General features: G+C 43.7%; 1 protein-coding gene across 1 annotated transcript; it reads left to right on the top strand.

The window, feature by feature from the left end:
* Window positions 1-11,756: 11,756 nt before the first annotated feature.
* Window positions 11,757-23,676, top strand: SPTY2D1 (SPT2 chromatin protein domain containing 1; the record flags this gene model as incomplete). The annotated part of the gene is made up of 6 exons (XM_079537190.1): window positions 11,757-11,816; window positions 16,970-17,084; window positions 18,494-20,056; window positions 20,631-20,790; window positions 21,376-21,453; window positions 23,580-23,676. 6 exons carry the CDS (start codon window positions 11,757-11,759, stop codon window positions 23,674-23,676), a joined length of 2,073 nt encoding a protein of 690 aa, XP_079393316.1.
* Between the last annotated feature and the right edge of the window lie 4,115 nt (window positions 23,677-27,791).

Raw genomic sequence — 27,791 nt, 5'->3', positions numbered from 1 at the left:
CCCTCCTCATCCTCTTTCCTTGCAATTTTCTCCCACCATAGGGATCTCCATCCATCCTTCTCTCAGCACCTGCTCTGAGATCCTGGGGGATCACTGGAGCACTGGCAGCACCAGGGCTGGAGCCAAGATAAAGAGAGATGAAAAAAATTCAAGGCATGGGGAAAATATAGCCCTACTTGGTTGTGGCATATTAAACACAATATCCCATTTCTCCTAGGCAGCCCTTCATTCCTGCCTGTGTCTCAGCTACTGCTGCTGAAGCCATTCCTACCGTATCACTTCCTGCATGCGGGGGTATTTGCACGAGGCATGTTCCTGAGACCACACTGTGTGATATGTTTGTGCCCTGGATTAGTTTAATGGAACTGCAATACAACCTGCAAGACAGCTTCCCAGCTGGTAAATTATGTTTAAACAGTGGAAAACAAATACGCTTTCTTAATGCTACATCTGGTTGCTTAGTGTTGCTCCTATCTCCAGTCCGTTTTGCAGTGCCTCAGCAAAATTGCCAAACAAGCTGGCCAAAAATCAATTGAACAGAGATCAGAAGGAAAAAACAAATGAGATATAACAGTCACTGATGGGATACACAGGCATATCAATTTGGCAGCTAGTCAAACTCTTGGAGGCAATCAGCCGTGCTCATTAAATGTCAGAGTTGTGAATTTGCCTGGGGCATTATCAGCAAGGGCTTGAAAGTAGCCCAGCTCAGTTGAAAGAGATTTTCTCCCCTGAATTTTGGGTAAATGGATGAATGAGATGTCAATAGCAATTCCATACCCCAATTTTAGCTCCAGAACCTGATTTTAGTTCCAAAAAGCTAGGCTGTAAATGGGAGAGGGGGCATGTTTGATGTAGAAGATTCAAGAAGCAGCAGATTCCCTGTGTACATTCAAACTTAGAAAGAAACATGCTGCTGTTACTGGGATTGGTTTTCCTTAGAATCACAGCAACTTATGTGTTGCATGACAATTGCCAGGAGTTTGACATAAGATTGGAGACAACTAGAGTGAGGAGGAGAAAACTTAATTCTTCTAGAGATCAGCAAGGAATGAGCAGTAGCTCCCTTCCCTGACACTGCATAAGCAGAGCACAGCCAGCTGCAGGCACAGGGCAGGGTCCCCACCTCCCACCTGCTACCTTTCTCTTCTCTGCACCTCAGGTGGTCACTGCTTCTTTAGCTACGAAAAGCATAAAGTAGAAGACTCAATGGCTTGCTCATTTATGTAGGCTTTGGGAAAATACTGGGGGAAGAGTTTATATTGTATAGGTATGAGGAAAGACATGCTTTTGGTTTGTTTGTTTGTTTTTTGCACCTGACAGAAGTCTCAGTAATGATAGGTTTTAAGCCAATTATTATTCACATATCTCTGTGCAAATCTGAGAGGTTTCCCACAGGCAAACCAGTTACCCAGTATGGGCTAAGTTGTGAAATACACACTTGGCTAAGAGCTTTGCCTCACTAATGACCTTGGAATATGACCTTTAATTTTGGACGCGTGTCTGTATAAATAAGCCATCACAATTAGTCTGCACTGTGCTTGTCACAAAGACCATTCATACAGAAAGGACCTGAAGGTAAGCATTAGGCAGATGTGATTCTTGTGGCAACCAAGCTCAGTGATTTCTCTATGGACACAAGACTTCCTTACCCTACCACAGAAGTGGAAAACGGAGCTCAGTTTGTAAGGGGAAGAGGCTGAGAAGAAACCTCTGGGCAGAGATCTTTGTGCCACTGGGAGCAAGAGCTGCCTAGCTGTGTGGCCAGGGCCCTGGGCACTGTTCAGATCCCTACACACAGAAGAATCTATGCCTGGGACTTTTGTGTACTTGGTCATTACAAAAACATTCAATAGACAGATGGCCCCCTGCTTAAGATGGAGTCCGGTATTACTGTTGCATTGGATGGGAGTCACTATCAGTCTGACTAATGCTGCCCGCTTCTCTATCACATTTCCAAACATGCAAATAAATCAGTGCCCTTTGCTCCCAACAGAAATGCTTGTGGGTTTGAATTGAGATTGGGAGGGTTGCTGACCTGCCAAGCCAAGTGCTGCTGAGATAGTAGAGTGGGAGGTTGCTGAGGAGTGAGAAGCTGACATCAGACACTGGCACTGGATCCAAAGGGGGATGGTAGCCATCCTTCTGCTGCTCCAACACAGCAATGCTTCAGGAGGATGTGGCATTTATTTAGTGAATGCTGATTAGCACTGACAACACTGACAACGTATATGAGATCATTATCTCAGATATCATTTACCAGGAAAGCGGGTATCGGTTCCTCGCCTCCAGTATACCAGTTCACAGGAAAGAGTTAAAGTTGTATATCTGCAGTCACAAAATGGGCAGCAATCTGCAGCTTGTTGTCGGGTCAGCAGTTTGCCTGATAAAGGAGCCCTGACCTCACCTGTAGTGGAAAGTCCAAAGTTATCTTCAGGAGATTTCAGGATTGTTGACCAAAAAGCAAAAGTGCAGAAATCTGCATAGGGCAGTAGCCTAGAAATACGGGCCAAAATAAATGTTGCGATGTGGTGGAGGCCTCTAACTACCAATAAGACAGCACTTTGCCATGCCCCTCCAGTGTCTGAAACCCCATCCAAAGGATGTCTCCTTGAGTGGCACGATCTGAGTCTTGTTGAATCCAAGGTTCGGTGCCGCAGATGCAATGCTTCCTCCAATCCCTCTGATGCTGGAGATGTCTTGCCCATTATATTTACCGAAGCCTGGATTTCCTCTATGGGGGAAGTCCTCCTGTAAAAAAGCACAGAGAATGCTTTAAAGAAGGAGCAGAATGTGCTCAGATTGTGAAGCAGCTGATCTGAAGGCAGTGCAGATCCTTAGGGAGGCCTAGGCCACAATGGTTGACATTTGAGACAGGAAATGATGGTTTATTTAACTAACTGAACTGAAAACTGCCAGGGAATTTAAACAAGGGAAACAGAATAACTCATGGCAGCCTTAGCTAAGTAAGTCATGCAGGCTAAAACTTCTGTGGTCATGGGAAATACCGAGAGATATGTGACATCTGTTAGCGGCAGTGGCCTCTGCTTTGTGATTCATCTAAAAGGTGGATCAGGTGGGCAAAGAGGCTGTTCCTGCCTGCTCAGCACAGCTCTGCCTTTAAGTTTCTGGGATATAATGGCACAATTCTGGCACAATCTTGTTTTGCTCATATATGTGTGTGGTGTTTGTCAAATGCTTTGAACAGTTTTACTAGTTAAAAAAAACAAACAAACAGAAAACAAGGTTTCTGTTCAAATAATGGCTTTCTCACTGTTCTTAGCCATGTGCAGGAAACTCTAGGATTTTCCACTTTTTGTGGCAGTAAATGATATCTAAGAGTTTGACTTTGCTAGAGGGTAAAGGATCTGGCTATAGAAATCAAGCTGAGAGGAGAAGCCCTCTCAAAGTGAGACAACCTTAGTAACAGCAAAGGAAATTGAGATAATGGCACAGCTGAAAAGCATTCATGATTCATCAATTGGTAACCAAGGAAAAAAGAAGGAAAAAAACAGGAAAAAAAAAAAAGGAAGGATTAAAAAAAGAAAGAAAAAGCAACTGTGAGCATTTTGGGGGTTTCACAAAGCAAATCTGACTTTGCCAGAACCCAGGTCTCAGGGCAGAGCTCCTGCAGTGAGTAGCTCAGTCCATGATCTCCCCTTTGCCCACCAGGCATATTCCTGTGGCCCAGTTTTTTTCTCCTGTGCAGCCATGCCCCGCTTCCCTCCAGCCCTGCTGAGGGCCAGACAGTCAGGACTTCAAGCCTGGAATTCATTGTCCCAGCTGCACTTGAGCCCATTTAAAGGGAAAATGGCAGGTAGCTGTCCTTCTGCAGAGCAATGACCTTAACCTTCTTCTCCAGCCCACTGAGAGGGCAGAGTTGAGTGAACAGCCTGGCTGCTCTGCTGAAAGCTATGGCCTCAGGGGAACTAACATACTGCTGTTGTTGTTGGGTTTGCTGTCAGCTGAATGGTCCCCAGCCGGATTCATTGCGCAATTGTACAAACACCGGTGCCAGCACAAATAAGGGACGATGAAACAGCCAGTGCTGCTGGCCAGGTTTCTTCTCTCTGCGCTGCCAGCTTGGCTAGCTGAAGCCATCCACAAATGTGGGACACCTGCTCCAATTCGGTGAATGTAAAACCCTGAGATTATTATTTGAATCCTCCCGCCGTTCTGCACAGATCCCAGTATTGGCTCACTTGTGCTTCACTTTGTTTGCATGCTTTTGAATGTGCTGCATGCTTTTGAAATTTGTCCCTGGGTGCATTCAAGGCCAGGCTGGATGTGGCTCTGGGCAGCCTGGTCTAGTGGTTGGCAACCCTGCCCGTAGCAGGGGGATTGAAACTAGATGAGCATTGTGGTCCTTTTCAACCCAGGCCATTCTATGATTCTATGATTCTAAATATTCACGTGGCACTATCAGAAGGAGAGTGCTTCAGAAGGGAATGAGTCTATAACACCATATCATCTGCTGCTGAGTGCCACCGAAGCACCTCAACCTTGAATGATCGATCGGCTGATTTTGTGTTATTTATGTTGCCCTAAAGGCTGCACTTTGAAACTTGAGATGTATGGATTAGAAAAGCTGACAACTCATTCTGCTCAAGCTGTTTAATAACTCCTCACAGATCCTGTTTCAAAAGCTTGTTTTCAAGGGAGGGAATATGTCCAACTTGCAGAGACCAACTTCCTTCTCAGTGTAGATGAATAAAGTCTTGCAAATATTTAGAAGCTGATTTAAGCTAACAAAGTCAAGGAAATCAGTATTAAAACTCAAACTCCTGCTTGATGGTCTATTTGTAGTTCATCCAGTGGTAATGAGCCAGATTCTTGCCTAGAATAAATAGGCATAAATCCACTTAAGCCATGCAAGAATGTTGATTTATGCTTCCTACAAATCTGACCTTTATTTCAGTATTTCATGGTAAGCTCCAATCCTCTTTGCACTGCTCATTTATTGGGATGGAATTAGATTTACCAAGGTATGCTCAGACAAAATGGATTGCTTTTCTCTCCGATTTTTTTTTTTTTTTTTTTTTTTTTTTTGTGCCAGGGATAAAATGGTGGGTTATCTAGATAAAAAATTGTTGAGAGGATATTTTCGTTGGAGAAAGCAGTGACAGCATCATTCATTGCAGCGCCGCACTTCATTTATTTCTCAAAGTTGCACTAAATGAATACAATGAGCTCTACAAATTACAGAGCCCTTCCAGGAAATCTGAGATGAACGTGAAGAACTGAGGTTGAAATATGTTCAGCTAATAAACAGTTGCATAAAACTTCAAATATGTGCAGCCAAGGGATTTGCTGAAGGTGTTCTGGAATGAAAATACGTTTCTGTTTGCTTAACTGAAACTACATTGCTTTAGATGACCTCACATTCTTTATTTCTAAGCCCACCAACCCTGCATCGAGGCTCAACATACTGCAAGATGCCAGACTCACCAGAGGAAGACAGTCAATAATGTATTACATTAGTTTTAAATACAATACTCTTGATTTTTGACAATTATAGCTGCATAGTAAATACTGCCTGTCACCACTCAGAGCCATGCTGAGAAAACTGCGTGTGTGATTAGGGGACTGTAAAGAGCTCAGTGTGGGGCTGCAGTCAGAAGACAGAGCTCATGGCAGAGGCAGCAAGCTGTTTGCTACATTCTGTTTCACACAGGTAACACCTTACTCTGCTGTTTTCAGCCTGCACTACGTTTTGATTCATTACCTGATGATGTCTGAAGTGTTAGTTGGCAGCTAACTGCTTACAGCCTGGCCACCAGATAAAGACTTCTCTAATGCAACTGTACAGCCTAGGAATTTCGCAGATAAACATTAAGGTTGATATGGACAAAGTATGAATGGCAATGTACAAGTGCAAAATCATCAAGAAAAACAAGAAGGGATAAAGGAGAGGCATGAGCAGATGGGCCAAAATCAGGTCACCAAGATTGCAGCGTACACTGTGCAGCTTCTCAAGGACTGGCTCTGTGAAACCTCAGGCTGCCTTCTGGTGAGCCTCCAGGTGAAGGCAGCTTGGCTCCAACTCTCTCTCCTAGTGGACCTTGAACCTACTCTGTAGCTTTGTCTTCAGCCCTATAGCAGTAGCCAAAGGTAGACCTCAGAACTGTTTTGCAGCCCTGTCTCAGCCTTTCCTCTGGCCTCATCTCCTGCTGCTCTTGGATGGACCCTGAAGCCCAATAGTTGACCTGCATAGTTTGGACCCTGGACCTGATTAATTTGCCTTGATGGGACTCTTGGTGGATTCTATTATCATTATCTAGGTGTGAAGGACTGCGCCCAGCTGGTGAAGGCACAGCAGCTCCTGGCTTGTACCAGTGCAAGTCATGCACATATGTGGCAGAGCACATCTCCAGCTTCACACACATTAAAGGAAAGGTTGGATCAGTCTGTATGAGAAAGTGAGTGAAACTCTACCTAGGCTGTTTTGCATCATCCTTGGATACAGTGGCTAAACATTAGCAGTGGAAATACTGAACGTAGTACTCCGATTTGATGGAGAGGTGAAGGTATGTTGTGTTCTTGATTCTGCACCTTGTTCTGTAATTATATACAAAAGAGATTGGGTTTGTTAATATTGGAGTATGTGGGGACTTGGTAATCTGGACATGAGTTTCTTTAAGAGAAAAGAGGCTAAGATTAAGAGGTGTAACAAGAAGCAGTTTATTTTTTAGGTTGCTTTCATTTGGCACCTTATTGTATTTTTATTTTCACATATAAGATATTAACAGATCTGTAAAATCAGCCAAGATCCCGGCTTTCAGGAATGCCATGGTCCTGGTGTAGACCTTCCAGTCAGGCTCTCAGCACTGTTTGGGAAATAAATCCAAATATTTCAGTTGCAAAGAAGATGCTTTGGCTCCAAAGCAATATGAGAAAATGTACAATCTATTTGATCCGCTTCAGATGCCGCAACCATCTGCAACTGCATGTGGCAAACACATATTTCTCAGATTCACGGGCATGTATGATTGCAAAGAGTGCTGAATACTCGCAGTAGAATAGATAAACCTTCAGTATGCTCTTTTTGTTACGTAGTTCTCTCTCAGCAGCTCTCTGTGGAAAGATCCCCACCTTGGAGACTCTGGAGGGTTCGAAATCCCCAGTGAAGCGATGCAGAGCCTTTCAAGGCAAGACACTGTATACAAAAGTTCCTGTCAAGAATCCAGCACGAACAACAGCGGCTGGCACGAGGAAAGGGTCACAGATGCTTGTTCGAACGTGCAATTGTGCAACATCGCCGCCTATTGCGGGCTCCGGCTGCTGCTATAATAAAGGCACCAGCGCCATCTGCCGTCTCAAACCCAACTCAACCAAGGAGGAAAGGTCCTCATGGAGGCTAGATGGGTCAGCGCCTTAATTTCTAAACTTCACCTTTCTAATATCCATCGTTGTTCTTAATTCTTATACCTTACGTGTTTCTTTGCTCCCTTTAGTAGAAAGAACAAACTGGTGAGCAGTGACATGGGCTGGTGGGTACTCTATATATGCACGTAACATGTATTACAGGCATTTTTTTATTTCCTGTATGCTTCTTTTTGTGGACTTTTTGACATATTTAAGCAACAAGATACTTTTGGTAACTAAACTATTAAATAAGCTAAACAACTAAATTAAACATAATAGCTTTCTTTTTTCCTATTCTTATTTCATCTACAACTAAGAGAACACTGCAAATACAGCTATTCCTTCAGCTGTTTTACTCAGAATCATCATCCTCTAGTTCTGGCATATCTGATTTCATTCTTTCTTTTCTCTCTAAGGTGGACTTTCATCAGTAGTGTCCTTATGTACTAGATAGTCCACAGGACCCAGTTCTTCATCCTTGTGATGGAGTCCACCCACTGACTTTAATGCTCACATGCAGACTCAGAGCGCTGCATGGCTGACTGCTGGGTGAGGCACAATTTGTGTGCACTTGCAATTGTCCTAAAACAAATCAAGGCAGTTGTTTGGAAATCTGTCTCAAAGATCAGTGATGTTTGTTTCTTGGCATCTTGTTTCTGTCCCCCAAACGCAGGAATTTAAAAGTAACATTTTAGATTGGCAATAATTTTAGATCACATACACAGGAATTCATGTTCTCTGAATTCCCTTGCATTCCTTGTAAGGTAGCTGTGCCTTTCCATGTTCAGCTGAGCCATTAAACAATGAACTGCTCTAGTTAAACCTCTTTCCACTAACACCTTTGAGTACCTAAAAGATTGCAAATATATGAGTGAGATTACATTGTCTAGAATAAATCTTGTCAAATGAGTTCATTTCCCATTGACTAGGTAGCAGTATTTATAGCAGAAAAGCAGGTGCAGATATCTGGTTTTTAGGAGGACTTGCAGCACTGTCACATGGGACTGGTGGTCTCACAAGCAAATTGTAGAAAGTCTGGAATGGGAGAGTGCATGGTTGGGTGAACACATTGTTAACTTGGCCAGACACATCGAGCAGAATTCTACAGGAGTATTCCCATAGCACCAATGGGATATTTTCATTGGATAATTTGGATAGTGTAAAAGAAAAATTGCTTAGCAAACCCACTGCTGGGAGGAGCAGCAAGTGCTGTAGGATACTGCTGTAGAACTTGGCAAAGTATGGTCAGGGGGAAGAAGTAATTCAAAAGACATGCTTTCACTCTTTGTTCTTAGCAGAATTACCAATATCCCAGATGCAGGTTGTGGAATTACTGGTCTGGTGGCATCACAATGTAAACACGCTTGGTGGTTAGCGTGGGTCACAAAGCAGACAGGAGTCAGCCACGTCACGCCATAACAAAAACAACAAACAGCACCAGGGGGTATATAAAAAGGAAGAGCGTTTGACAGGCAGATGAAGTCATTCTCCTGTTATGTTTGGGGCTGGTAAACATCCCATTGGTGTACTGTACTCTGCTTTGGCTAGAATAGAGAATTAGAGGTCTTGTGGGGAAACATTGGTGGAATAGGAGTGGTTTGTCCTAAGGAAGGGGGAGATGTGGCAGGGCATCCCTAACATCTGCTGAAAAGGCTCGGTGGGCATCAGAGATCTGGGTTACAGGCTAGAAACAGCTTTCTCATGGTGCGGTTATGGAAACAGAGGGAAAGATTGCTATGGGGTATGACAGCCCTGTTTTGTTAGTTTTCAAGTGCAGATTGGACATGTTTATGTCAGAAATTATCTCAACGTGATTGATCCTGCTTTTTGGGAAGGAAGGAGACACTTCCCAAACCGATTTTGCTGATATTCCTATTTAGAGCCAAAGACACCTAAGTTAGAAGTCTAAATTACACACTGTGGATACCAGCTAATTATCATCCTGAGACTCTTGCTTTCCATCTCTGTTTAATATATCATTAGGAAAACATCTTAGAAGTCAATAATTTAAATCCAAAGTAGCTATAATGTAGGCTGGCACAATGCAGTTTAAACTCTATTCATTCAAACCTGTGTTTTCCAAGTCCCAGGCTTCTTTTGAGCATATACTGCCAGTTCTGCTGACATCTAAATGGTTTATGATCTAGGGACCCATCTGCTGGACATTAGGATGATCCAGTTTATCTAATAAAGGCTTTACTAGTATACCCACACAACTTAGTGCAGAAAGGATGATGGATGAAAAGAGGAAAGGATAACTTACACATATATTACTCATCCTGAAAATGCTAAAACTTGGGCTTGGAATAGTCTGTGATGTTTGACCTCTGCAGATAGACTGCAATTAAGTCTCTTAATTCTCTAAACACTTGAAGTTAATAGGATTAACTGTATGCCCAAAGTGTGTGTGGCTGGTGTGCAAAACTGTTATAGAGTGCAGCTGGTGAAAAAACTTGTGCCAAAGACATTTTCCAGTGGAATCCTGTCTGATACATACTAAGTATTTTCTAACGACTTCTAATCCTAAGTAATTTCCTAACGTGAAGATGTCTAATAAAAATAAAACTTAGCAAAGTTCTTGTTTGAAAAAGCGTTGTACACTGAAAGAGCAGATGGGTGAACTATTTCTGAGGCAGAAATTACAGGGCTTGGGAGATTTGAGAGGGGTTATTGTGGTTTTCTGGAATACGTAGATTTAAACTCGCTGACTTTCACCATTCGTTCAAACCAAGCTTGAGATTAAGCTTGCATGGAGTCAGATCGCACAGTCACAAAAATAAGAAGCATTATCTATCTTCATTTCTCTTTTAGCAGCAACACCAGTTTGGCTTAAAAGCACCAGAATTGATCCTTCTCCTGCCCCTGACAGACTCACTGTTCTTGGAAACCCTGGCAAACCTGCAGTCTCCGTCAGATCATCACATCGCGAGCATACAAAGAGCTTACAAAGAACAAAGATGGTTTGGGCAATGATTTAAGGTATTGCAGGGACACAGCTGCAGGCAGACACAGCACCGAGGTTCCCATTTGTTGCACGTCTGTCACAAAAAGAAAGCGGAGCACATCGAGGCGCTGTGCTGATGTGTCATGCTAGGCTTGAGGTTTGGTGCCCTTTACTCCCTGGGTGCCCCTGGGGCTCCTCACACAGCTCAGCACTGGTTTCCGCCCTACGAAATGCCAGCTGCGGGCACAAAGAGCGACAGCACTGCTCCCAATGGTAACCACGCAGACGTCAATCTCTGCTGCAGGATGTAATTGCAATCTACAGGAAAAGGTAATAACTGTGGTGAAAGGTTTCCAACAACCGCGATGCCATCCCCTGCCCCGCTCAGAGATCTGTTTGAGACACGGGGAGAGATTTCCGCCACTCGTCCTCATGGTTACAGTCAGCAGAAAGCAGGCTGCACGGAGCCAGGTGCTCCTGCCAACCCCAACACAGCCCAAAGGAAGCAAATAAAAAGGCCCGAGAGTAATAGTCATCACTGCCTAAACTGATGTTGCTATACAGGAATCTGAGTCACGGCGAGAGGCTGCTCAAGAAGGGAGCAGTGGAGACAAGAAATTCCAGCCGGGGCAGGGGAGCTCTGACTGAAGAAGCTCGGCAGCAGCGATGAGATGGCAGATAAGAGTACAAAACAGTGGCATCGTATCTTTCTTGAGATCATCACAGGAAAACAGAGCGAGGAAAATGGGAGAAAAACTGGTGAAGCACCGCCTGTAAGAGAGGACTGATTAGAGGGTCTTAAAGGAAAGGATGCTTGAAAGGAAGATTTAAAGAGAACAGCAAATAGGGCGAACACCAGGAGATGTCACCCACGACTGAGTCAGAACAGGCATTGCAGAGCCTTTCTCAGGTCAAAAACACAAGGGGAGGAGGGAAAGATGAAGCTCTTATGGGGTAAGGGGTTAAATCGGGACTGTGGCGAAAAGAACGCAGCGTGGGTGAGGTGCGGCTCTGTGAACGCCGCGCAGAGCCATCGCATGCACACATCACAGCAAGGACCGCAGCCCCTGCGGGCGCCCGTAGCTCAGGAAGCGGTGCGGGAGCGATCAGCCCGCCAGCACCGAGCCTCGGGGCTCCTCGGGGCTCCTCGGGGCTCCTCGGGGCTCCTCGGGGCTCCTCGGGGCTCCTCGGGGCTCCTCGGGGCTCCTCGGGGCTCCTCGGGGCTCCTCGGGGCTCCTCGGGGCTCCTCGGGGCTCCTCGGCCCCGCCCCTCACAGAGGGTCCCGCCCAGCGGAAGTGACGCAGGACTGTGACGCCGGCGCGAGGCGAGGCGATATAAGGGGGAGGCGGCGGCGGCCGGAAGCTGAGCGGAGCCGAGCGGCGCGGCGGGGCCTCGGCCGGGCTGGGGGAAGCGGGGCGGGCGCCTCAGCCCCGCGGCGGAACTGGCCATGGATTTCCACAACATCCTCGTGATGGCCTCGGAGCAGCAGGGGCTGAACGCCGTGCCGGTGAGCCGCGGGGTCGCGAGGGGCGAAGAGGCGTTCGGAACGCTGGGGCGGCGTTCCGGTGCTCGGCCGGGCCGGGGCCGGAGGAAGCGCCGTTCTCCTTCCCGTGGCTCCGCCGGGCCTCACCCCGGTCCTGAGCGGGACGCGGGGAGCCGCTGCGTGCCGGCCGTCCGGTACCGCCGGGCCTGGGACGCCGCGATCCCGAGTGCGGAGCCGCCGTCGCCGGCGATGCTGGCGTTTAAAAGTCGGAGGAGCGCTTTTGTTCGCTCTGGAGCTGCGGGGCTGCCACGTCTCGCTCCGGGTGAGCCCGATGGGGCGTGTGCTGACGGGCGGCCCTCGCCGCCTGCGCGCTCATTTGCATAAAGAATGTTTTCGGTAGGCGCTGCTTCTCGTGTTCAGCATAACCGAGCGTCACAGCCGTGCTCTGCCACGGGCAGCTGGCGCCGGCCTTTTGGTGAAGGCGGAGGAGGTGCGCAGCGCTGAGCACCCTGCCTGGCACTGACAGGCAGAGGCACCGAGCGCTGCCCCGTGGTCTGTGGCCCTGGCAAAGCGTGGTGGATGTGCAGCAGCACTGTGAGCAGCTATAGGGGAGAGGTGTGTAACTCGTCAGGTCCCATTGGGTTCTTGAAGTACCCTAGGAAACGTTCAGTGTTTCGTCATCTAGTTGGTCTCAGACTGACTCTGAGTAGAAATGTGATTTGTAACGTACGTAGGAAAGTAGCAATTACGTAAATGTAGAATCATGGTATCACCAAGGTTCAAAATGACCGTCAGATCATCCAGTCCAACTGTCCACCTATCACCAGTATTTCCCACTAAGCTATTTCCCTCAGTACAGCATCTAAACGTTTCTTGAACACCTCCAGAATGGTGATTCAATTGACTGACTTGAATTTTGGAGGAGAAATTTTCATAATATCCAACCTGAATCTCTCTTGGCACAGCTTGAGGCCATTCCCTTCTGTCCTATTGCTAGTTACATAGGAGGAGAGGTCAACCCCCACCTTGCCACAGCCTCCTTTCAGGTCATTGTAGAGAGCGATAAGGTCTCCCCTGCACCTCCTCCGCACTAAACAATCTCAGTTCTCTCTGCTGTTTCCTGTGAGACTTTTGCTCCAGACCCTTCACAGCTTTGTTGCCTCAGCCCAGCAATCCAGCCTGTCCAGATCCCTCTGTACGGCCTTCCTATCCCCTGGCAGATCGACACTTCCTCCTAACTTGGTGTCATTGGTATGTTTTTGAAGGTGTTTTGTGTCTTGTAAGCCAGGGTATCTCACTGTTGACTTGAGGTTGTGGTGGCAAAGTTTCCTTTGACCTCATTAGTTTTCCTGTGTGCTGCACCGCTGTTTTCTGTCACACGTATATTTCATCTACTCGACATCCCGGTTTCTATCTGCCACATCCTCAATGCAGATATGGTACTATGGAGGCAGCCCTACCTGTTGTGCAGTGCACGAGAGCTTTGGTGCTGTTTTTAGCGAAGGCAGAGTTAGGGTTTACCTGATAACTCAGCAGTGAGTGCAATTCAATCCCCAACTGAAGCAGTTTTAGTTTCCTGCCTTCTCTGCACGCTGCCAGTGCAGCCTTTAACTCTAAAGACAATCTCTGAGCAGAAATGGAGCTGTGCTTGGCACCACTTGAAGTTGCCTGCCAAAAAGGCCAATCAGTTGACATCCAAGTCACTGCACTCGACTGAAACTGGTGCACAACACCTGTCCCTATGAAAAGACTAAAAAATTAGTCTTAAATATTTCTGATTAAAAACACTGCACAGTCTAATTACGAAATGTACTGGTGTGTAACATTAACAGGTTTCCAGAAATGTTGATTCCTGCTTTAATTAGCACGCCCCCAGAATTTCCCTTGCAGAAGTTTAAAAGCATCTTTACAGTGCACTCAGATATCCCACATTCACTGTAATGGAAAGTAGAGTAATGTGCACAGGTTGTACTTGTATAGAAGCTGCAGAAAAGCTCAGCCTCAGAAATAATATAGCTCTGTATCATGAAACAGGGACAGGATTGCATCATGTCCCTGTAAAAATAGATCTGCTTGTTCATCTCCCAGTGGAACTGCTAAAATACACCTTCCAGTGCCCAGTTATTTGCATCAGGTTTTGTTTCTAAATACAGTAGTGTGTTTGTGAACTAGAGTAGTAACTAGCCACGTGTTGTGCATAATCTTTGCGCTCAGTTTTCCCTTGTAACATTGCAAGGATAAGTTTTGTATGCATCTCCTTACACGTGTTTCTGTTCAGTGGTTCACTGATTTTCAATGCAGGCTTGCTTTGATCAGACGTGGTAACAGTAACAGCATTTACTGCTGACCTCCTTAAGATTTAAATCCTGCCTGTATGCCTCTTTTCAGTGATGTTGGTACTCTCTATTAATGCTGCAAGAGTGTTTTGGGATGTAGTGGATGTTGGGAAGCACTTTGAGCTCTTTGTATGGAAGGTATTCTTGACTGTATAAAACAATATTGCAGTTACTTTAAAGTGGGGGGAAAAAAAAAAAGGGCGTAGTTAAGAGCCAAGTCAGCCCGTCATCCTTCTGTTTTATCTGGTTTCTGTCGTCACTGGTAGTTTTTAGGAGCAATCTCACCTCGGTCCCTGCTCCCCTTAACAGGGGGCGTATCTGGAGTGGATAGAATTTGGAACCCAAAACAGATGTGACCACGGAGGTGACCTAGAAGTGAAACAGCTTGTCATCATCGTCCACGTCAGCACTTGCTGAAGCCTCACTTTAACTTATGCATCACAAAATAACCTCCTGCACAATGGATGAGTGCCTGCAGTTGTTAGAAATTTGGTTTGCGTTTCACTTCCTAGAATAAGCTGCTCAACTGCTTAAAGTGGCTGCATTTTTCAGGAAGTAAAACTGTAGTAAAATCCAGGATTTCTTCAGAGGACTGATACACATTGCAAAGCCTTCCTGTGAAACTTGCAAACTCCTGAATACTTGCCTGTAGGCAAGAGAAGCCCTTCCAGAGGAGTATGAGGAGTGGCTGTGAAGCGTGGAGCACTGCCATAGAGCAGAGCTCCTGTCTGACCTGCAGGTGAAGGTGATGGCTGCCTGCTGAGCAGAAGTGGCTGCAGGGCAGCACCCACAGGGACGTGTGTGGGCTTTGATGTGCTCGAGCTGCTAGCTGTGTTAACTGATGCCATGTTGCACCTTGAAGGATGTCTAAGGGGGGGGAGCAGGAGCTTCCCACATCAGAAGGCTGCGTGTCTTGGTGTGTGATAAAGAAAGACGAGAAGTGGGGTAACATACAGAGGACAAAGCATAAATTATGTGACAGCCTGTGAAAGTTGCCTGTACGTGATAGGACAAGTGGGAATTGTCTTCAGCTTGGGTGTGTGAGTCCACAGCAAACTATTGCTTACGCAGGTGCTGTGTTTCAAGATCAGGTTGTGCAGAGCCAACCACTCATGTCGTGCCGGGCAATTGCTGGGGAGGTGGTTATGGCACAGTTCACACAGGTTGGTTCCTCTGGAAAATACCCTTGGCTAACAGGAAGCACTTGAGGGTGTGTGGCTGAAGAACGGCACCTCTGCAGCCTTTCCTTTTTCCTTTGGCTCAAGCAGTGCCCGTGCTGCCTCAGCACTATCCGTGAGCTGCTGGATCTGCTGCCTGCCAGGGTGAGTGCTGCTCACAGCTTGGGTAGCACAGTGCTCTGGAGTAGCGTGACCTGCTCTCTAAAGGCAGAATGTTTGTTTCCCTGTTATTTAACCACCCTAGAGATAGCTGAGCCCGAGCAGTGCAGCTGCTGCCTGGATGATAAGGCAGTGACATGTCCTGACTTAGTTGCCACTTTTACCTGGAGTCTGATGCATGTTGGTTTGCATTGAAAGTTAACTATTTTCTCAGTAGTTGCGGAGTATGTGTATGTTCCAATGCTTTTTAAAAGAATAAAGCAGTTTATTTAATCCTTTTCTAACCAAAGTGCTCATTTCTATCAACAGCTGTTGTGGTACACAGTGCAGAACCTCATTCGCTTCCATCTTCATTGATGAAACACTTAGCTCTGCTTTCAGCCGGGCATCAATAGCAAAAAATGCTACTGCTAGGAAGAACAGAAATCTTGAATTTTGCACCATTTCTCACCTTAATGGAAGTGAGAAAACAGCGTGCCTGTCAGGCTGCTTTACAAACCCACTTCTGGATAGGACTGTCGGTTGGAGTGCAGCAAAACAAAGCCCAAAAACTGCTTCCCCATCATTTTAATTCTTTATAAGGCTTCCTAATGGGAGAGATGAATCTACGCGTGTCCCCTGCTGTCTGGCAGTATTCATTTAGAAGTGCTCCTTCTGCCTAAAACCATTTTAGGAAGTCCTCTGTTTTGACTTTCTTTTTAAAAACTGTGTAGAAATTGGATAATTCAATCAAGCCTGAGGATTGCTTTGCCTGTCTGTTCCAATTTCCTTGTGTATATCAGGACTGCACTGCAGAAAATGAGGCTTCTGAGGGCCGTAAGGGTAACCAAACCAGCTCTCAGGTAGCAGCGAAGTGCTGGTAGTGCTTAGATAGATTACAGTAGCTGGGCTTGATTGTAAAAGTTGATTGTAAAAGCTCTTTAATATGCTGAGGAAACCTGTCAGGTTTTACAGCTGTGATGTAGATGGATGTTGCATCCTGTAATTTTGTGTCGGTCATTTGCAAGTTAGTAGAGTGCCTATGAAGAGCTGGTATGTAGCCACCCTGCCTGCCAACGGTGTTGGCTGTATTTTAGAATCATCTCTGAACCTTGGCTTTTAGTGTATGTGTATGTAAGGTAATGTATAGCTTTGTATATCAGTAACATCAAGTAATTTGAGTAATGTGCTGCTGTTTGAATGGATCAGGTTAGAACTGTTGAAATCAATAGGAAATCAGGCTACCAACTTGTCGGCTTATTGCCTCTGAAATATTTGGATATAGATATCTTTACTGGATAATTTTTTAGATAACTTTCATAAGGCTGTATGAGACTTCATAAGGCTGACCTGAAATAATTTTATTCCATTGCTGACGCAGCTATTGCATTATCATTCTGTACCATCTGTGCTTAAAATGAACTTTATGCTTATTTATGCTTAAATATGACTGATATGAAATCCTTCCGTTTCAAGAAAAGAGATACTTATTAATTTCTCTGACATACTCATTTGTTCTTTGCAGAAAAGATACAGTTTGGCTGTTGGCCCTCCCAAAAAGGTTCCAAAGGTCAAGGGTGTTGAGTCTGCAGCAGTACAAGCATTTCTCCGAAGGAAAGAAGAAGAAAAAAGGAAAAAAGGTAATTTTTAAAGCAGTCTAAACTACATTCTGTGGAAGACATTCACTGACTCTTTGATACTTTGATCCCATTAAGAGCTCTGGCAAATGGACTTTTACATCTGCTTTTGGAATTCGTGCATATAACTGCTGATGCTGAGGGAACACCAGTGGAAAAGTCACTGCGAGGGATGTTTACATGCTTTGCTAAGGATTTAAATGTTAATCAGCTTGCTAGCATTTACTCTTGGACATCAGGAAGTAATTAAGTTGGAAAGATTGCAAGAAACCATGCTGAATTTCTGTTAATTTTGAAAATCCGTGTTTGTCTAAACATGATAACAGTTTGTGGTGGTGATGTCTTAATCTTCTCTTTCAGTAATGCTTGGGTTTTAAATTGCAAAGGCTTTAAGACACATTTTTTTCCCCGCTATGTTACAACACAGTGAGATGGACTGGGTAGTCCAGAGTATTCCTCTCCTGGGCCAGCCATGAGCCAGCTCCTTATCCCTGCTGCCAAGTGCAGCCAAAGGCAAGATCGAGTGTGAATAGGAAATACTCATGCTTTTACTCATCCTGTGGTCGGTCATGGCCGCTGACAAATAGAACAACATAGGCTGGGGATGATACCTTTACAGGAACCCATTTAAAGCACAGCATGAGTTGCCCCATCTGATTTCTAGGAACTGATGCTCAGAGATACCCCTTTCTCCTGAGTCTTTATGGTATTTGGCCCCTATTCCCTGTCTCTCCAGTATCCGGTGCTCAGACCTCTCATCTTTTCACCATCGAGTTCAGCCTGAATTACATCAGCAGATCATACACAAGACACATAAGATGGAGAGCCTACTCATGCAGGAAATAGGTAAAAACAATTTAGGAAGAATATAGGGCAGGCTGTGGAGATGGTGCACAGGGCACTGTCACACAGAAGCAGTGACCCGCAGCTTGCTCATCAGTAACTGCCTTCCCCACCTCACTCTACTTTCCAGGGCATATTCCCTCGCCTTAAAACTCCTCCATCCATCCCTCCCTTTCCTCACCTTTACTTAAACAAATGATAGCAAATTTTGTGCAGTCTCAAAATTCTTTTAGTCAGTGTCAGAACTCTTTCTCCTCAGAGATCCCATGTCCTGTGTCTTTTTACCATGGAGTTCTTGTAGTTTGTGTAGCATTCTGGAGAGTTGCTTCTGTTGAGTCAGCTTAGCAGGTTTGGTAGGAGCTGTATTTGGCTTAATAGTTCACTTTTGTAAAAACAGCTGACTCAGATGGATCACGTTGCCCTGTTGGCAGACCTCTGATGGTGTTCTGGTCTATTCTGAATAGCTGTTAGCCAGATACCCTATTGTCTCAGATGGTTTATCGGTTTAGAAGACCCTGAAATAAAAAGTAGTGCTTTTGTTTAACTTTCTTCTGATTTTTCTTTTACAGAACTGGAAGAAAAAAGAAAGAAAGAACGACTCTTGGCTAAGCGAATTGAACTGAAACATGACAGGAAGGCAAGAGCTATGGCCTCACGAACAAAGGATAACTTTTATGGCTATAACGGTATTCCCGTTGAAGAGAAGTCTAAAAAGAGGAGGAGGACTTGTGAGAATGTTTCTCAGGCCCCCGAGGCTGAGTATGCAACAGAAAATGACGCAGAGCAACTCGAATTTACTCAAACTGAATCGGAGTATGAGCAAGAAGAATATGATGAAAAACCATCCAAAGCTGCAGTCAAGCCAAAGGCACCATCCAAAAGTGCACCAGCACCTCTCAACTTTGCAGATCTTTTAAGGCTTGCTGAAAAAAAACAATATGAACCGGTAGAAATAAAAGTAGTGAAAAAGATAGAAGAGAGACCCAGAACTGCGGAAGAATTGAGAGAGAGGGAGTATTTGGAACGCAAAAATAAGAGGGTAGAAATGCAGAAAAAGAAAACCGAGAAGGAGGTTAAGAATACAGGGATATCCAGTTCTTCAAAAAAAGCAACTTCCCTGAAGGAATGTGCAGATGAAAAACTTAGCAAAAATGCAGCAGATAAACATGCCTCTCCAAAAAGCAGCCTCTCTTCTCTGAGTGGTACTGATAAGAAATCCAAAGCACCAGCATTGACGGACAAGCACTCGCGGTCGTTATCTTCTTCCAAATTGAGTCAAATGGAAAAAGTAAAAACCTCACAAAATAGTTCCTTGAAAACCCCTACTGCTGGCAGTCATAGTAAATTACCTGTCAACGGTATGGGAAAGTCTGGCTCAAGCTTTCCTGTGCCATCCTCAAAGCCAATGGCCAATGGGGCTCAAAGGTTACCGTCTGCTAAAGAATCCAGCCTGAAAAAGCCTGTCCATACAAAACCAGGAAATGCTGCAGCCCTCCAGCATGAAATGAACTCCAGCGCAAAACGATCCAGCAGCAGTTTAGGAAAGGGAGGACCCGGGCATCCAGGCGGAGGATCAAGTGCAGGACCAGGGCGATCAAGCAGCAATTCTGGCATGGGACCAGGAAGGCCAGGGAGCGTCTCAAGCCCAGGGCCTGGGCGACAGGGCAGCAGCTCGGCCGCAGGACCTGGAAGGCCAAGCAGCAGCTCGAGCATGGGACCTGGGCGACCGGGCAGCGGCTCAGGCGTGGGACCTGGAAGGCCAGGTGGCAGCTCAAGCACTGGACTTGGGCGTCCAGGTGGCAGCTCAGGCACCGGCCCGGGAAGGCCGGGCAACAGCACAAATACAGCACCTGGGCGACTGGGCAGCGGCATGGGAACGGGACCAGGGAGGCCGGGAGTCAGCCCGAGTGCAGGACCTGGGCGGCCGGGCAGCAGCTCAGGAACGGGGCCGGGAAGGCCAGGAGTCAGCCCGAGTGCAGGACCTGGGCGACCTGGCTTTACAGCTGTAAAGCCCAGGTGTACTGTCGTATCAGAAACTATTTCTTCCAAAAACCTAGTGACGAGGCCCAGCAATGGACAGATGAATGGAATGAGATCTCTTCAAGGGCATAGGCCTCCGTTTCGCTCACAAGGTACAAAGTTCTGTAGCAATTAATTTTTTAATTAGTTGTTTGTCCCATATTTCTGATATATCTGAGTTGAGGTCAGTGATGATCTTTATCCAAGAAAACTGAGACAAAATACCGTATTTATCTTTTTAAGAATGCATTAAGCAATGGAATGTTGTGGGGTTTTTTTCCCTTTGCAACTCTTCATTTGTTTTGACCCCAGCTCACATTCTTTGAGGTAAGGGCCTGGGGCTTAATTCACAGCAGACCTGCGATTGATACCTACATGTTTTCACTGATTCACCTTATCAGCAAGTGAGTAGTTCTAAAAATGGATTCCTGAACAGGAGAAAGCAGCATGAACTCTAGCAAATAAGTACCTAGAAAACTTTGAACAAGAATGCAGAGTTATGTCTGGTGCTTTTCCTTGGGATGCAGTTGATGTTAGCGGAGGAAGTGTTTCCTTTTACTGACTTTAAGAATTTCTAATTAGCTCAAGGCAGCAGTTTTCTGCCTCAAAGCCCAAAGCATAGCAACAGAAAGTACTGATAAATGTGTGTTATTCATTGATGGTTTTTTTCACATCCCTTTCATTTAGGTATTGGGAGACCACCTGTTGGTTACAAAAGACAAATAGATGATGATGATGAAGATGATGAATATGACTCTGAAATGGATGATTTTATTGAAGATGAAGGGGAACCCCAAGAAGAAATATCAAAACATATTCGGGAAATATTTGGCTATGACCGGAAAAGGTAGGAAAAAATGTAAATTTTGATATACTGTAAAGTGAGCAATGGAACAACAGAGATAAGGTCATTGGGCTAATTTATTAGAAATAAGCAAACTACTGGCTTAAAAAACGTGGGTTTTTTTGTTGCCATGCTTTTCTGGAAAGCAAGAGAAAGTCTGATGCAAATGGGACATAATGGAAAGCAATATGGCTTCTGTAACTTGTCACTTATGTAACCCATAGCAACTCTTTTCTATCAACATGTGTTAAAATGTTTTCTTATAGCAGTAGTGTTCCAGAATTCATCAGGTGTTGCAGCTTGAATATGAATGGCTAAATGCAATGGTGTTAGCAGTTCTGTGAGAATTGAAGTTGGCATCTCTGTGTACCTAGGAACCATTGCAAAATTAATACTCTGGCTTATTTAATTACTTTCCTTTTGTCTGATAACAAGATATAAAAAAGCAAACATTTTAAACACTTGTAGTCACTCTTTCAAAACATTACAATCTAAGCTAAGTTTTCTTTCTACCAGGATGTGAATTCCTCCCTCAGCTGTACATGATCGTGTTTTTTTAGTGTCTAAATGCTACTATTTAATTTCCAGATATAAAGATGAAAGCGATTATGCCTTACGCTACATGGAGAGCAGCTGGAGAGAGCAACAGAAAGAAGAAGCCAGGAGGTATGCATGGACTTGAGTTAAAATAGGAAGTGGGAGGTTTATTTATTGCCCAAGTCATGGGGATATCTGCTGCTACTTATAGCAAAGCAGCTAAGTCTTCCCGTCTTTGATAAGAAAGCTTAGGTAGAAGCTCAGCCAACTAGTTTGCCAGTGGGATAGTGAGTACAGTAAATAAATCCTGTATGTTCATTCCAGTGCATCACAGTCTTTACCAGTGAGAATTATACCAACTGATGCCCAAAACTTTTGTAAAAGTATTTGAATTACAGTTGAAATGCTAAGCCCTTTGGTTTGTCCCAAACATAGATACTGTTAGCTCCTGAGGGCTGGGAGGAAACTTAACAATCTCTTCATGTGTGTTTTGTGTGTATGGATATAAAAAGAATACTCTGACACACATTTATAACCAGAGATTTCAGAAACGAAGGCTTGATGTTCATATTGGTTTTGAGCACTAATTTCAGCCTCCAGAGCTGCACATTCCTTACTTGGCTGTTAGAAAGCCTGGCATTCACGAAGTGATTTGCTTTCTGCTTTTTCCATGCCTGATGGGAAGATGTCTGCAATACACTTTGCAAAGCCTTGTAGGAGTTACAAAAGGTTTTTACCTATTTATTAATAAGCAATAGGAAAACTGGAAATGTAAAGTCAAATTTTTACTTCTGAGATATTTTTTTTGTTTTACATTGCTATCCAGAGAGTGCCTTGAGTACTGAGAGCCTTCTGGAAGTTAGAGTCAGTGTTCTTATTTCTCCCTTAGGGACAGCTTATTCCTTCTCTTAGGAACAGCTGCTGCTCATGCTGTAGTCTCTTAATCAGAGAAGTCAATGGAATTTTACAGTGATATTACTGTCCACTGAATTCTGTGTTGAAGACCTACAGTGGGATTTTGCAAAGTTTAACACCTGACTAAGCTTCTAGCGCATGCTATTATAAAAAAGGGCAGATAGGAAACTTCAGTAAAACAATCTTCAGCTAGCTTTTCACTGAGAATTTGGTTAAAAGCATCGTGACCCTTGGCATGAGGAGCTTTCTCTAACCAGAAGAGCCTGTTAAAATTACTAAGTTCTAAATTGAAATGGAAAATGATGCTTCTAGCCACACTTCAATCATGTAGATCTTTGAAGTGTTTGGTTTTTTACTGCCTGAACTTGGATGACTGCAGTCTCCTGAATTCATGATGATTTCTCTCTGCTTGTTATAGGCATAAGCAGAGCCTGTACTGGAGCAGTTACCCTAGAACAGCTGAATGATAGGTGGTCCTGTTATCGACCTTGTAGTAATGAGGTGCAAACTGCCTTAAGCTGCTTCTTAATGAACTGTGGAAGTACAAATGCACTTAGCAGGCCTGCAGACAAGGCAGGCAGTAGCTGATGACAAAATAGGAGCTTTGTCACACCTATTCCTAGCATCAAACTAGCAAGGCCATCCGGCCTTTCTTAAGTGGAGGTCAGTGATTGTAGGCAGTGATTGTAGGTGCTGTTTTCAGTACGGCTTTCAGCAGGCTGCCCAGAAGCTGAAGAGGCTACACGAGGACACAGCTAGAACATGCAGTGCTCAGCAGCATCTCTTCTCTGTGCCTGTTCATCAGAGGCAGGGCAACTAGGTGGGTTCTGAGGGTGAGGCAGCATTGTTCGTGTAGCTACGTGAAGCTGCCACAAAGCCTCTTGCTTCTGTTTGATGGATCCATTCTCACTCTTGCCTAGAGAAAGGTGTAGGTGGTTCTCAGAAAAGCTGAACTGAGTCTGTCTGCTGTGACTTGTATTTAAGTTATGTTGGCAGGAATTGATGCATGTTCCAACATCTTCTTTTCAAAAAAAGAATGATCTTAGTAAAACCTTTTTTAAATAATGATAATTTTCTTTAAAGAAAACTTTAAATCGTTTCTCCCTCAAAAGATTTGATTCTGCTCGAATGGTGAGAGCATCTTGATTTCCTTAGGTACGCTCTTTGTTTCCTTTAAGCTGTATGCTTACTGTAATTGAAGAAAACCTATGACTGTTGAATTGATCTAAAACACCTTTGCTCAAATCAGCTGCAATAATTTTAGGATTTCTTTTCTTGGGGGAGAAGTCAAATTTCATGTTTGAGTAGCAGTTTGTAAAGGATTTCAACTTGTTTGGCAGCTTGAGACTCGGTGTTCAGGAAGACCTTGAGGAATTGAGACGGGAAGAGGAAGAACTAAAACGCAAGAGACAGTCTAAGAAGCTGAGGACCCGTTAACTGACTTACAGCGTCGACTTCTTTCATTTTTTGCTACCCTCTTCCTCCATACATCTCCTGTTCTTCAGTTTCCATTTGCTTGTTAGAGGGCAAAAGAATATGTAAAGGGATAAAAGAACTGAAAAATAAAGGCTTTAGTTTGACTTATATAAGATATTTATTTTTAATACTTGCCAAGGGTTGATTTTTTTATGGAGAAATTAATGCACTAATGCATATTATTAAGTAGAAGAAAAATTAAGAAATGTTTCCATTGATTAAATCAGTTCAAGATGCCAGCAGAAATATTGACTAGCTATGCACTGACGTGGAACTGTGCGGGCCCATATACAAGTAAACCAATTTTGCATTCACTTGAAAGGAAGGAATAGCACTGGGGGAGTAGTGTTCTTGTTCCCTGATATTTTTTTGAGATGTAGAGAGAAATTGCTTTATACCCTGCTCTGTCTCCTAAGTTAAGCCTCAAAGTTTCTGAAACATCATCTTCTATACAGAAGCAGCTTGGGTGTGAATTCAGCCGTTGCCACAAATGTTCAAAGCAATAAAGTGCTATATATTTTTCTGATTTGAGGACCCATACACAATAACTGAACTGGAATCGTCTTGTTTCCTAATGGAGAAGTGCGTGTCACTTGCAAAATGCACAGTTAGAGATATCACCAAAAGGTTAGGCTGGCTTTTGCTGCGTCTGGAATTTCAATGCCAATCACATTCAGTAGGATAAATAGTCATCCTGAAAATAGGAATTTCTAGTGTTTGTGTGTAACTTGTGCTTTTGAGCTGAAGCATATGCTTAGGAATTCTTTTTCTGCCCTGTCAGTCTTTGCATTTGTCTAAAAGCCTCTGTTCTTTTACAGGTTGTGTGCTGTGCACATGTTTTTTTCTTCTGTTAAGCATCAGGTGTGTTAAATGATTTAAAATGTGGAGCAGTCACTTATCTAATCAGGTGTACTATTTGGAAAACACGTTTCCAAAGTACTTGCAGCTAGCTCTTGGATGTCGATCACTTTGTATGACACAGTGAATACTTTTGATTAAATTCATCAAATCAGAAATCTAAAATGCATGTCAGGAGAGTTAGTTGTGTTACCCAATGCCCATGTTTGCACATTATTTCTAACTATGCATTTGAAGACTGTTTCCTTCAGTAACTGAGTTTGTTTACTTATCAGCATGGGGTTCATCAAAATCAATAGGGGTTGTAAGAACAGTCCGAAGCTCGAAGCTGGTGTTGCATCTGCTTTGATTCACCAAGTTATCCTTCAAAGCTCACCAGTATCACTGCTCAGTGAGCAGTAAGACCCCGCTGATAACCCCTCAGCTATAGCTATTGAAACTGTTATGTTTTAATACTTGAAGTACTTAGAAAAGTACAAAAAGGGCTTTGGATATATGTTGGGGGAAAGAAAAATGAAGAAAAAGAAAAAATTACTTAGAAAAATAGTGAAGGAACCTTTAAAGATTCCTTCAGAGGGCAATTTTTTTTAAACAGTGCTGCTTCCAGAACACAGTTCAGACAGCTTGGAAGCTGCTGGAATTTACACATCTAACTCTTAATGAAGGAAAAAACATTTGCTTTTTTGAGGCATTTTCTTTTGATGGTGTAGCATTTCACTGCCTTAGCGAAACACTGACATGAGTAAGCTATTGGGATGGATTCTATAAACTAATTCAGTATTAGTTGCGTAGGAGCACGGATGGTAACTGTCACTGCTCCTCTGTATTTTTAACTTTGTATATTAACTAACAAAAAGGTGTTTCTCAGTGTATACACTCGAGACCGTGCAAGATAGTGTAATCTCAGTGCTTGTCTGCAAGTGCGTTGTATTCACTCTGCTTAATGGGACCACCTCACATTTGCTGTTGTAGTTCCCCGAATTCCCCAAACATGGCCATGATCTCTGGGACCATGATTGACTGTGGGTTTGTTTGTTTGCTTGGTGTGGATTTTTTGGTTTGTTTAGCTGGAGAAAGGCTCCTAGGTCTGTCAGCCTGGACAACTATCACTTGCAAGCAATTTTCTGCCTGGCTGAAAACAGTCTCTTATGAAGCAAAAGATGCTCACGTAATAATTTGAAATTGGAATTCGGTTAGGAATTAAATCTGCATTTCAGATAACCGAAGCTTAAATAAACCCTGATGATTTCATTGCTTTGCACACGGTCGGTTAAATTTCTTAATCTAAAGCACTTTGGTCTTTGAGGTGCTGACTGGAATGCGGTCTCTTCTTCCAGCCTCCCTAAGACACTTGTTTAACTTCACACAATGATTGCTCGATTTTTGTTTCGTATGAAAAATTGCTCAAGGACACACTTGTCATTTTACAATCAAGTACTTTCTCATAATTGGCACGGGACACCAGTGGCTTTCAAATTTTGTACAAGTGTTTGGGTTTTGTTGGGTTTGCATGTGCTGCGTATTTGTAAATGGACTTGGGAGGGCCTCGTATTCAAAATCATGTTTGCTGTTTGCCAGATTAACATTATTAATCTTCACGAGAGTACTTTGGTACTCATCCAAAGTGCGTCCGAATTTGAGGTTAAGAAAAAACTGGAAGAATCCTTCTATTGGTTTATGCGGATCTGATGTTAAGCTAATGACTTAATTGTGTTTAATGAAATTCTGGTTTGGATTTTAGATTCTTTCTTTTTTTAATTCACTGCTTGACGATGTGCCTTTTATACTAAATTGCGTCAAAAACTAATGAATGTAGAGTATGAACAGGTTGGTCAGTTTCTGCTATCTCAGATTCTGTGTACTTAAGCCTGGTAGTGTGAGATGGTGACGTCCTTTGCGTAAAGCCCTTCCAGGTCTGGCTTTGATTGCACAATTACAGTAGCTACTTCTGTACTGATAACGCTAAATCAAATGAAGGGCACTTTCTATTGATGACTACTTTTTGAAAATGTCTTGTACTTACGCTTGAGCTGTATTTCACTTTACAGCAGTCTTTTTGGAGGCCAGGGTTTTGCATATCACAGGAAGCCTTAGTGTGCAACTCTGTGCTGTGCTTTAAAATAAAAATCTTTCAAGAAGTTTATGAGATCTCTATGGAAATCTGGATTTATTTTTGTGTAAAGCCCAAAATATTGTCCAGGAAAACTAATTTTCTATTTTTTTTGCATTTTGTAACATAATCTAGTAGCTGATGCCTATTTCTAGATACAGCGTATTTCTGGAGACCAAAACATGTCAGAAAATAAATATATGGAGAGACTGTGTTTAAGTTGTGATGAATGTATTTCTATTTATTTTGGTGAGTGGGTGTAATGCAATATTAAAGTGGTAGTTGTAAATAAGGGTGCTTCTAGGTTTAGCCAATGATTTCCTTTGGGGATATCCATTGTGCACAATGTCTTTTTACACAATGTGACAAATCAGGTTTAAGAACTTACATAGCTTAACTGTTTTCTGGTGCTGTCAAGAAAGTGTATACTTTTGCACACCAAATGCATATAAGTTTTGCAGACAATAAATTACAGGCATTAAACATTTTACTGCTACATCTCATTGGTCTATTTTATAGAAGACATTTTTTTTCCTGCTGTTTTCTTCTGAGCTGTTACATGAAACAGCATTAGGCTGAACGTTCTCCAAGAAAAACTGTTCTCTTGTTCCCATGCAGCATGCAAGAAAAAAATTAATGGAGTCCCTTAAGCATTCAAAAAGGAGCTGAAATTGATTGGCATCTCCTACGGTTTAGGCTTCTAATATATATTTGGAGGAACATGAACTTAAAAATGGTATGAACAAGTATACAAGCTGCCTTTCATCTCTTCCACCTGAAATATATGGTGTTTCATCTTGCAGTTTCATGAGCAGCATCTTTCTCAGATTCTCTTCTTCCCACGTGAAGAACCTGCACCTTTTCTACCACTGTCTGCTATGGAACCATTTACTGCTTTGACAGCTGGAGGTCAGTGCCAGTGCTAGCTCTGGTTAGCTAGCATTGCAAACTATTCCAAATGGGTAAATGAAAACCTTCCCTCAAATTAAGCCCATCTGCCTCCTTTTGCTTGAAAAAAAAAAATGGATGCTTGCACTCTGTTGTGCTTTTAAAAAGCCATATAATAATAACATTATATTGCCCCTTAGTTGTTTGATCAGCGGCCAAC

Source organism: Tetrao urogallus, assembly GCF_951394365.1.
Source record: "Tetrao urogallus genome assembly, chromosome: 6".
Classification (NCBI taxonomy): Eukaryota; Metazoa; Chordata; class Aves; order Galliformes; family Phasianidae; genus Tetrao; species Tetrao urogallus.
Note: the sequence above shows the minus strand (reverse complement) of the source record. Positions and strands in the feature narration are given on the sequence as shown.